The 12,463-nt window shown below is 37.7% G+C and overlaps 1 protein-coding gene across 1 annotated transcript; it reads right to left on the bottom strand.

Moving 5' to 3' along the window:
• Window positions 1-1,348: 1,348 nt before the first annotated feature.
• On the bottom strand, window positions 1,349-11,337 carry LOC110052292 (vesicular glutamate transporter 2-like). The gene is made up of 11 exons (XM_020758400.2): window positions 11,129-11,337; window positions 8,552-8,936; window positions 8,050-8,086; window positions 7,322-7,521; window positions 6,620-6,707; window positions 6,026-6,112; window positions 5,427-5,557; window positions 5,093-5,242; window positions 4,477-4,609; window positions 3,690-3,928; window positions 1,349-2,723 (listed from the first exon to the last, which is right to left on the bottom strand). Exons 2-11 carry the CDS (start codon window positions 8,819-8,821, stop codon window positions 2,559-2,561), a joined length of 1,500 nt encoding a protein of 499 aa, XP_020614059.2. The 5' UTR covers window positions 8,822-8,936; window positions 11,129-11,337; the 3' UTR covers window positions 1,349-2,558.
• Between the last annotated feature and the right edge of the window lie 1,126 nt (window positions 11,338-12,463).

The raw sequence follows: 12,463 nt of genomic DNA, 5'->3' as shown, positions 1-12,463 counted from the left end.
TCAAGGTCGGCGGCTGTACACAAACATGTAATGTTATCTATTGATTTATTTTTGTAGTTTTACCTCGGAAAGCATTGCACAAAATCCGTTAGAAATCGTTCTTGTCACCAACAAGCGCAAACTTCATGCATAAGTAATTCGAAAACAAGTTTAATTATTCATTTGTTTACTTTTGTTAATATTTTCCGATCGTTTATCTTCTAGAGAAGAAAAATTGTGACGAAAAAGCTCAGTTTTACGAGACCATGACACCATCATGCATTGCAGGTAGGTTAAGTTCTTCATTCACAGTCTCAAAGAATCAATTCTCCTCGCTTACAGCCATACTTTTCTTTGAAGATAAGTTCTGAGAATTTAGTTTTACGTCAAGACAACATCAAAAACTGTTGGAAAGCTGAGAAAGAAAGCCTTGTGAAATGCTATCTAGTTTTTCTTTAATTAGTTCGCGGTTGTTTTGTGTTTGGAAACAAATGCGTGTGGAATGCGCGTTTATCTTTTTCCCCGTGCGATCGCGCGTTCCCTCGCGCATTCCTGACTGTTCCGTTCATTCGTCCTTTTCCACTTGCTTTCCCTCCTAAATTTACTCCCTGTGTAATCCGCGACTTCCCCTTCCTTCACAAGCGTTTCTGCTACTTCGACACTTCGTGATGTTTAAGTGCTTTCCCCTTCTTTAAGTTTTTTTTTTTATTTTTCTAGCGTGTTGCCCCGTTTTTTTCCAAGAGCATCTTGTTTTCCTCTCGTCGTGAACAGTGTCTATACGGCCAACAGGGTTTTTGTAGTTTGGTATCTCTACAATGTGTAAAAAGGCATTCTGAGAAAAAAAAACATTGGATTCCGACATTTTAACGCCCTAAGATCTAGCTTTAAAGTTCCCGCTTCAGCCACGTCCAATGAAGTTGACCGTGAGTCAGTGCAAAAGAAGAGTCTGGGTTTCTGAATGGGTCGTGACGTCATGTCATCCTGCTAGTTCAGGTCACTGTTGTTTCAGTAGTGGTGAGGAGTTTTCGTCGACAAAAACCAAACAAACCGAAGTTGGTGAAGCAACGCGGTCGTCAAGCAAGCAAAATAAAAACATGAAGCTTTGAGATGTTCCTGAAGTAACGTCATTCATCACCAATGTTTCATTACGGCGGTCAACTTCATTGGGCGTGGCCGAAGCGGGAAATCTAAAGCTTGATTTTATCGCAAAAAAGTATCGGAATACATTTTTGTTTTGGTTTGAATCCATTTTTAGATGTTATAGAGATACCAAAACCACAAAAACCCTGTTGGCCGTAAGTGTAATTACAAGTTATCTCTTATTTTCTCTGCCATCGGAAGATCCCGGTCGTCAATGAAAACAACATAATAAAGTATTTTATTATTCTTTATTTACTTTATTGCAAGGGCCTCAAGAGATATTAGTTTTCTCATAGTTAATAGAGGGAAATGGTTATGAAACCCGGCAAAGTTCTTTGTTGTATGTTTTTGTTGGCCACCTTGGGGATTGACCCTGCACAAAAGCAGGCAAAATACAAAAGGTGGTTATGTGCGCTCATACAACTAACCAGTAGAAGGTATGTAATTCATGCCTAGTCAATGAGCATAAAACAATAGATGTGCAGGGTCAAGGACCTTCCAAAATAAATCTTAGCCCGTTTGCTTGCTTCTTTTTTTTAACCATTTCCCTCTATTAACCATGGTTATATTTTGCAAAGACTGAAAGCAAGAGAAACCGTGCACTGGTACAATAAGCATAAATTCAAGCAAAAAGGAAAAATGTTTTGTTTTCTTACCCTTATACTTGCGCAAAACGCTTGTGTTTATCTCACAAATGTGAAATAGGCTTAGGGTTGGCTAGGTTGTGGAGAGATTAGAAGTTTCAACTTTTGTTTATCCTCTAAAACTTAAACTATATGTACTTCTTTAAAATTTATTATTTCCAAAGCAGCATACATACAGTCTATGCATCATCCTTCAAATATTTTTACAATAGACCTCTCATTTTGGAAGATTTTCCCAAGCTGTCAAACGCCAAACTAATTCTGTAGGCTTTCAAAGTCTTGATACTGTAATCAGTTCAAAACATTCGGAACTACTGAAATAAGTTGACAATCAGGCCCAGGTGAACCTGTAAAATTTATTAAATTCCCTGTACATAGTCACGAAATTATGAAAATAAAATTGTATTACTACCATTTCCTCATTGAATAATTGTTATTTGTAAATAAATACGTTTACTTATTTACTTTACAATATCAATACCTTCATCAAAATAATTATCTATTTGGGAGGAAAACTGGTCAAACGAATTCAAAATCTGGGCAAATCGATTGCGGAATATCCGCGGATATCCCCTAATTTTGACAGTGCCACGTGACATGAATAGAGCACGCAAATTAAAATATTTGATAGTCCACACTGCACCGGAGGAATTTGAAAACAGAGGTTTCACTCTGAAAACGCATTAAATGTTTTCCGTCCACACCACGCCTAACTGTAGAAATAAAGCTGCGTTTTCAAATTCTCCGGCGTAATTTGGAAGGGGCGTTAGCTGGCGGATGAACTCTTGCCAGTCACTAACTATCTACTTCGTCGTCATCGTCATCAGTTTCTGTCAGCTCGGAGTAGCCAGCCACCCAGGTTTGCTTGTTGCCAGAAGCAAAAACACAGTAGAATATGGCTCCAACGATGTAGATCAATCCTCCAATGTAAAAAACCACTCTCCACTCTGAAGCACTCGACTGTAAAAAAGAAAAAAAAAATGATATAGCCATCATTTCAATACAGAGCGATTTTCATATGACCGTGAAATTATTTCGCATCAACGCGATCAAAACAACCAACGAACTAGAAGTAAACAATATGATTGGTTTCGCAAACGGCGGAGAACGAGTGCGATTTTTGGTTGGTCTAGCGAATACTCCGCAAAAGTACGAGTTGCTATCCTCTTTGACGCCAATCGCTTTTTGGGAATACTGACAGGTTAATCAAGCAATGCTCTCTCCACATGACGGATAATGTTATTTTCAAAAGGAAAATGAGCAACATGTTTCGTTCTTTCAATTACTGGCGAATGAAACAAAATCCCGAAAACACTTTTTTAAGGTCATACGAAAGTTGCGCTAACTGTCAAAAATTATTGCACGTTGAGTGGTCGACAATAAACTAAAGATTAATGAGAATATAGATTAAAATCTAAAGTCTACAGCCTATTCTTTACAACTATTTGAATTCTTGATTTTGCAAAGTGCTTGATCAACCCTCGAGGGGAGGGGGGGGAACTCCCAATGAAAAGGTCAGGGATGTTCGTCGTCTCGCTGAGGAGTGTAACTCAAGGATTCTGGTCTCACTTAGGGTGTCGATGACGAAACGCCACCATATTTTAGCTGTCAAAATATCTTTTAGGGTGCACCTGAAAAAATATTAATAAAAGCAACGCTCTTATTTCCGTGTTGAGGCTCGATTTCCGCGGGTCTCTCGAGTTTAGTCTGCTAGCGCGGGCTCCTTTCTTGAACAGCAGCTGGTAATCGAGCCAATTCCGTTTTAAGTGGTATCTTTTAGGGATCAAATAAAGCTTGAGCCACGCCCAGATTGGTCTTCTTTAGGAGTTTAATTCAAATTTTCCGACGAGTATCCCCGACCTTTTTATGGGAGTTCCTCCCCTCCCGGTTTGATCAAGCGAGTTACAACATTACGCAGATTTATACCTGATGCTGTACGATAGCTCCAGTTAACAAGGGGCTTGCGATGCCCGGCAATGTGGCTACCATGTTACTGAAGCCCATAAGAATACCAGAGAAAGGCGCAGCAATGTCCAGATGATTGACAAAGAAGCCGCTGAACGCAAGTCCTCCTCCGCCAACAGCTAGCGTCAGACACACAACAGCTACTACCCAGTTATTTGTGTAGCCAGCTATGACTATACAAATACCTTGACAAACAAAACCTGGAAAAGAAGAACGACATTTAAATTATTCTTCGCGCAAAGCCCTGGAGAATTTTCTCTGATTCCAAAATTTGGGAACCTAAAAAACTTAATTCCTTTAAGAAGCAGTAAAAAAAAAAAAAAATGTGTAAGCAGCACCTCTTAAGTACTTAAAATATAGTTAATAATAGTAACTTCTATATTTTCTTTAAGGTATTTCCAGAAACGTATTTTCAGTAATGTATTCTTCTGTAATGTACTTTTGTCCTCAATACCACATTTAGCTTAACATGGTGGTAGCCACCTCCAAAAGCCAGTGGCTTCTCTGCTTACCCGCACATATATATTTTTTTACTCTTTCCATAGCCATACGTAACATATATTTCTCTCTTCTTTTTAGTTATTTTGTAATGCTGATGTAAATTAACTATGTAAATAGCGTGGAACAACGAAGAGTTGCCAAACGTTGAAGGAGACTCTTTTCAACTCCCGTTTTAATCTGAGATGTCCTTCTAGTGGGCAATTAAAGAGCATTCGTGAGAAAAGTCTGTTTAGTTAACCTGACTTACCAAACGAGTTAAACAATTTTCGCACCACAGTTGTGCTCAAGATTTGTTTCCTTCTCAAACAATCTGCTATATGTCCACCTGCTTGTATTGTAATTGCCATGACTAGATAGGGAAGAGCTGATACAAAGCCAGCCTGTAAAAATAAGAATGAATTATTAATGTCTGTCAGCCTATTTGTCTGTCGGTCTGTCGGTCTGTCTGTCTGTCCACCTGTCCATCTGTCCATCCGTCCATCCGTCCATCCGTCAGACAGTCTGTCAGATGACAGACTGACTGACTGTCTGAGTGACTGTCTGACTGACTGATGGACTCACAGACTTACTGACCGACTGATAGACAGACAGACATACTGTCTGACTGACTATTTGAGTGACTGACTGACTGACTGACAGACTCACTGACTGTCTGACTCCATCGATTATTAGCTTATTGACTTGCTTGCTGGTTTTCGTTCATTCCAATAAACAGTTTTCTCTTTCAGACATTCTTCAAATACTTCCTTGGCAAAGTACTTCTGAGTTATTTATCATTGAAATCTATCTTTTTTGATTGATTTTATGGTCACAAATGCGACGACAACACAATAACTCTGTGCAATGTTAAAGTTTGTTCTCACCTTGCTCAGGTCAAAGTGAAGTCTATGTTTAAGGAAACTTGGCAACTCTGTCAACAGAGTGTAGAATCCCCAGTTCTCACTGAAATGAGCCACGACTATCGCCCATACAGGCAAGGAGGTAAATATAGCTTTCCATGGAACTTTCACATCCTGTTTGTAAGTAATGAAAGTACAGTGAGACATGAAAAAGAGACAAAGATGACATACAAATATTAAAACGGATATCTAATCCGAACATTGAGATCAGCAAAGGCTAATTCTTTTACAACACACATCGATATCTAATGTGAGCTAATCATTTCATTGTAGTTATGATCCATGCATGTACATGTACCTTTTTCTGGACATCATTTGCAAGAGAATTTTCAATGAATAGTCGTTCTTCTTCAGAAATATTTGGGTCTTCAGCTGGTGAATTTTTTACAACTAGAAACCACACGATGGCCCATGCTACACCCATGGAACCTGTGGAGAAATGAAATTGTACAAAAGTGAATCAAGAACTGTTCTTATTTGGCCTCAGTAGTGAGCAACAAAAATAAAGGGCAGGTTAAGAATTATGTCCAGAGTTGAAGTTAACAAACTGATTTATCATATTTCAAAATGCTCCTTATCTATTTCCAGAGGTCTATCCAGTTCAGGCTAAGAAATGTACCAAGAAAATGACATTTAATTTCTTTCCACTAGAAAGGTGTTTGGATATCTGATCTTAATAAGCATCTAGATTTTTACAATAATTTTTATTTCTCCGTTTTCTCCTTAGTTTTAGTTTTGATTAAGAAGATATTTTAAACACTCAAGACAGTGTTTCACCACATTACCAAACACCTCGAAGTTTGTCAAGAATACTCCACTGCTCATTGTATTTTCAACTCTCTTCTCTGTGTTTGGAAATGTGGTCAAACACGGTCTTTCTTGTTGGATATTACTTACCAAACACATAGAAGACTGATGGCCACCCAAGATGTTCTGCTAAAACACCTGACAGCGGCATAGCAATCACTGTGCCAATGTGAGCTCCTGTTAGGAACACATTCAAACAAGTTTAAACTCCTAGCTGAAAAACAATTTCTACAGACAACTTATGACGTTTCAAACTATTCCCGCGAGATATTCACTTCTGGTTATGTTATTAAACTGTTTTTTCTGCTCTTCACAATTGAAGGTCTTTGAAAAGACTAATAAAAAGACTATTTCTGATATTTGTTTCTCAAACTCATTCAAGTCTTCATCAAGTTTAAACACAGCTCATCATGTGGTTCAAAATCAGATCTTAATTCTAAAGACTAAAAATCATTTCTCCTGCTCATAATAGGCCTAAAATTCTTTCCTTTTTTTTTTCCTCAGCTTTAATTTGAGAAGATAATTATATCAAACACTCAAAACAGTGTTTGACCACGTTTCCAAAGACCTTCAAGTTTGTCAAAGTACTCTTGGCCACTGTGTGCCATATTTTCAACTGTCAGTGTTTGGAAATGTGGTAAAACACATTCTTTTGTGTTTGATACAAGGATTTCTTTCACAAACCTGATACAGCAATAGTAGTGAGTTTGCTTCTCTCCAGAGGCGGTGCCCATTTTGTCCAAACAGCATGATTTGCAGGGAAAACCACACCCTGTTGGCAAAACCAACACATGCAGCATGCTTAATGCAATTTGCAAACTATTCTTAATTAATTGTAATAACCACACAACCAAATGCAGGAGGATATAATAAAATTTAATAGCGACTACAGCATCTTACCATTCAGGGAGAGTCTCCTTATAATAATTAGTATAGTACTTCCTTCATGTTAATTAACAGTCAGCAAGCTTGAGGTTTCTATCTGATTGTAGCTATCATATGTCCATAGCTTCTTAAGTACATGTATACTACTACTCTGTATATTTTATCAACTATCAAAGTCAATAGAAACTGAGAGTGACCCATCTAATTGTTCTGGTATAACTCACTGACAGAACTATCAAAAAATGGAAAATATTAATTTATTTATTTCAGAAACTTAACAAATTTAAAACAGAAAGTTAATGCCAATTAATTTCAAGGATTGCCCAGCTCCTAGTGCTGGCTATCGATAACTAGCCCATCCCTGTGTAGCTAATTAGATCCCATGTTTTCCTGATAGTCGATCAGAGGGTTATACTTAACTGTGGATCAATGATAATTTGGCTTTAATACCTGGGTAGCTAGGACTAAAACATTCAAAATCAAAAGCAACAAACTACAAACCTCACACAAGCCAACGAGAATTCTCAAAGCCACTAGCAAGGCAACACTTGTCCTGGCAGCCACAGGTGTAAGCAGTGTCAAGACAGCAGTAGACAGAATTCCGAGACCAAACAAGTTTTTACCCCCGAACTTAAGAGCTAAACACCCTCCTGGCAGCTGTGTTATTATATATCCATAAAAGAATGAACTCAGCACAATTCCTGTGATAATTAAAACATAATGTTCCTGTTTGCTGGATCCTATACTGATACTAGAAAAAGGTTAACATGTAAATTATATAGGATTACACTTGACTAGCTACGTTACAGCCAAGATGTCTTAATATTTAACACAATATACAACAATTTTGACATCGCTATGCGCAACATCTCAAATGATGTCTTGGTAAACACATTTTTTTTTCACACTATATACATTGTATCAACAAGTGATTGCCATGTGAGTCAGGTGCTTGGTAGTGAAACATGCTAGCATGCAGTAATGTTTTCTATAGAATTGTGTTAGCAGACCTGAATGGTGAAAACCTAATTTCTTGCAGTGCCTCTTTAAAAGTTAGAAATCTCTGCAACCCTTAATGGGAGGGCAGATTCTCTTAACAAGACACTCTTACTGTCAGTGGTGGAGCTGCTAATGAATAAACTCCTTAATAAAAGATTTTATACTCTAAATAATAGTAAATCATGCATGTAGCAACAATACATGGTCAAGTGATCTCAAGCAAATTTTACCTTGGGTTTGAGAATTCCAGTTAAATTCTGCTGGTTCCTGAAATAGTGAAACAAACAATAACAATTATTATAATAAAAGCAATTTTATAACAATCCGTCTTTTTTAAAGGATCTATAAGCGACTGCTAAATCTTGGTGGCCAATCTGCTCACCAATAAGGAGAGAGAATGACTGCAAATAATTGATCAACTAATGAGGATATTTCCACAAAATCTGGGAAACTTCATGTGGCTTGGAACAAGATTATCAAAGGGAAAACAAAGATGTCCCCACTGATTTTTCTTGAGGATTTAAAACAGGCAGATTCACACGTACAAGCTATTTTATTTGTGGATATGAAGGTAATGGAAAAGATGTTGACAAACATTGCCATTTAAACTGAACGGGGAAATGTTACTTGGGGTGATCACTTTTGATTGGTTCAAACCAATCCTAAATTTAAAGTTGTAATTGGTCAATTTTCTTCCATTTGCGCAGATGTACTGTAAGTTCTGATACTAACCTCAACCATTTTGCCTTCTTTATCTAAAGTCGAACTCTTTGCTACCATGGCAACTAAAGCCACACTGAGGTTGACTCGTAGAGCGTAAACATTGCAAAACCCAAGTAAGGCTAAAATGGATATTATGTAACGTTTTGAAAATGGTGAGCAGTTGCATCTACGGCCTGAATCTTCATCAAAATGTTCTGTTTCACCAGTGCTAAAGAGCTGGTCATCGTACGTTCTGATATCCTGAAGGGATATTTTCTCCTTGTTTTTTTCTCCCTCCATTAGCAGTGTTTGTAGCTTCAATGAAGACTTGCTTGATTGTGACTAGTTTAAAACATCACTGCAGCATGAACATTATAAACTGATTCCATTTTTAAGATGAGGACATTAAGGACTCCTAAAATATCAAGAGAGATACTAACATTAACTTACAGTAGCACGAGCAGTATACATAGCTTCTATATCAACAATAATCATTATTATTGAAAAGACCACGCAATTGATGTTGTCTGTCTGTTGCACTGATTATGGTGTTCCCCGTTTATGACAAATGCTGTGTTACTGTTTGCTGCATTATTTTGTTTGTATAATAACACATAACACTACATTTACAACTTACAGCACAATACCATCAAGTTATGTTTGCGAGCGATGTCTAATTTGACAAATCATAAGCACCCCTTGTGTCCAACAGCCAAGAGCAAGATAATATTTACTTCTAGAAACTTTGCAGGGTTTTTCTCACAGATTTAGGATGTAAATTAAATCCTGTTTACATGGAGGCCGTGTGTATTTAGTGGCTAACCGGTCTACTCGGCTAGGAGGGTTACAACATAGCCTGTCAGCTTCGTAGTCAGCCGGCTTAATCTTTTGAGCGGCCGCTAAGCACAATAATCAAGATGGTGGCCAAGAGAAACCTTTTGGTGGAAAGATTAATTTTTTAAAACCACTTAGTTCCTCTAGCAGCCACTTTTTAATCTAACATTATTGAGCTTAGACACCAGAGGTCATTTACATTAAAAGTTGCCTTGAATATAATGCTACTTTTGCCGTTCTCTCACCTTAGTTGGTGAGGTAATTCAGGTCAACCATTTACATTACAAAAAAGGGAACCTGCCCAGAAAGGTGCCTCGGGCAAGTATATAGGGTGCACCGAGAAGTCAGGAATAACCCAGGTGTCTGGAAAACCCAAATAGTGAATAGCGAATGGCCATGAATAGCTAATAGTATGAATGGCACAAATAGTCTTGAATATGTGAAGTTTATATGAAATAATTCATATTTGAACTGCGGTTGTAGATGAAAGTGAAGAATGATCATCGCAGTAAATTTTCCAATTTAAGCAATTGGAAAGAAGAAGCCTGAAAAAATCAGGGCTTCAACGGGATTCGAACCTGTGACCTCCGCGATACCGGTGCGATACCGGTGCGATGAGCTATGAAGCCACACATTGGGAGCGAGGTCAATTTATTGAGTTCATATCTTCCCGTGAGAAGTGAAATGATGTGAAGTTTATATGAAATAATTCATATATGAACTGCAACTGCAAATTCTTCCAATTGCTTAAATTGGAAAATTTACTGCGATGATCATTCTTCACTTTCATCTACCACCGCAGTTCATAAAGATGTAATTATACTTTTGCAGTGGTAACAACAGAAGAAATTACATTAAGAAACACGATAAGTGTCCATGCTTTTTAGCGGCATAAATCCATTTCCACCTTACTGTGGGGTTGACTGTGAGGTACTGGATACCACAGTCCTGTAGTTCGTCACTATTCCCACCCCTATTTGCCACCATTTGCCACTGTTTGCCACAATTTGCCACTATTCGCCCCTACTTGAAGCTATTCGCACTATTCATACTATTGACTATTCGCTATTCGAGACTATTCGCCATACACAACTATTGGCTATTTGCTATTCGCTCTTCGGGTTTTCCAGACATCCAGAATACACTGATTAGCATGTGTAAACACTAGCTTGGTTACCCAGGTAACTCTGGGTTAGTCAAGGCAATAATCCTCTCTCTATGTAAACAGGTCCTTAGTCAGAAGAGCACCAAGATGAGAAAAAATAGCATAGTGTCAAACTTTGCATGAGAAAAGAAATGTATATAAATGAGCCTACATATGATTAGCGCGCTTGTCTTGCCATTTTGAATATTGAAATATTGAATATTTAGCAATCTGAATGAATTCGACTGTGATCAAAAGGAAAATTTAACATTTCCATCACAAATGAACATTCTATACGACCCTATAAGTTTAAAGAATCTTTGATATGAGCCTTTTTCGAGTAAAAAAATAAATTAACCGACGTATTTAGCGAAAACAGCTGCCAAATCGTGGGCGATCATTAGTCTTCACGGGGTTTGGAAATTCAAGACAAAAAAATTAACTTAGCCCGTCAGAAAGACTGTAAATATTCTGAATGGAACTACACAACAGTCAAAGGATCAGCTAGAAATAATATGTAACATTTTGAGGAAAAGGACGAGAAAAGAAAGACCAACCAAAACAAAATGAATTGAACCGACTACAGATTGATCGATCAAAACAAAGCTACTAAACTTCGGTTACAATACCTGTATATTAACCGGGCAAAATGCCTAGTTACGGAATCCAAACGAAGTATTGATCAACTCCTAAACAAAGTCAGTTTCTTGTTCGACAGATTCTCTTGAACAAAAGAGAACTGATCGGCGAAACGAACACGAAGATCACCGTTGCATTCTCATCTTTCTAAGGACTTCCTTCCGGCTGATTCTTCGCACAATTTCCATGAGATTGTGCTGTGCCCTGATTGGTCAAAAGTTGATTCATTACCAGTTTCCCCACTGAGGGCACGGGTGCTTAGAGACAAGATTTGACTGAATGATCAAAATATATCAAAAGTTGTGAATAGTTGAGATCGAAGAGTTGACAAAAGTATGAGACTCAAACCAAACACAGTGGCTTTATATAAGTGGAATCCAGTGACAGAACATTCAGAAAATTTGTCAATATTTTAAACACCACCGTTTTGAGCACGTTGTAATTTGGCTGAAATATAATAAGACTGTTTTGATACCAAAATGAGATCCTTCTTCTGCGTGAATTTTTTCCTTTGGGTTTTTCTTTGTACAAATTTTTTTTCGTGCCATTTTCCCTTGCTCGAATTTTTTTTCCCGACCGTCTGCCACCCCAATCACGTTTCTAATGGTCCGTCCCCCACCACCGGAAATTCCGGTTAGGTAAGGTAAGGTAAAATCTTCAGTTGGACACGGTATTTCCTTCAGGACTTAACAATATTAAGCTATTTGTTGCAAGTCAAATGGAACAGTTATCCGTTTGGAAATTAGCGACTAAAATTTTTCCAGTTTCCAGTTTCTCATCAGGAAAAGCGAACTGTAAATGGTAAGCGCCATGATCTCGTTAGGCTGGTTTGCTGATTTTAGAAAAACCCTTACCATTATTCAACGGTTAACTGGTTTATTCTGACAAATGGTAGGTACCCTTTTTCTATTCCTGGTCATTCCAGAAGTGAATAAAAGAATCGGACATTCTGATTGGTAGAAAACCTCGCCCTATGCTAATGCTTTATATATAAACATTTCTAAGCTTGGTAAACATGTGGACACTTGCTGAATAAAATTGCCATTTAATCGAAAGACATCACTCTAATTCTAGGATATTCAAAGCGATCACGAGTAACTGTCATGCATCTGCTATCCCAGACCACGTCACGTCAACAGGTCACAACTTAAGATAAAGCTGACTGTACTAATTGGGGAACTGAAACCTACTCTAAACCATAATGTTAGCAGCGAAAAGCTTTATCTTTATTAGTTCGCATCTTTTAATATGCAAATTTTCCTCAGCCTCCATCATTGTTATTGTTAGTTAGTTACTTATCTTAAATTTAAAAATTAGTTGTTACT

The sequence above is a fragment of the Orbicella faveolata genome, unplaced genomic scaffold (genome assembly GCF_042242905.1).
Source record: "Orbicella faveolata isolate gen_17 unplaced genomic scaffold, um_ofav_v1 contig_25, whole genome shotgun sequence".
NCBI classification, from domain to species: domain Eukaryota; kingdom Metazoa; phylum Cnidaria; class Anthozoa; order Scleractinia; family Merulinidae; genus Orbicella; species Orbicella faveolata.
This window is presented reverse-complemented; position numbering and strand designations above follow the sequence as displayed.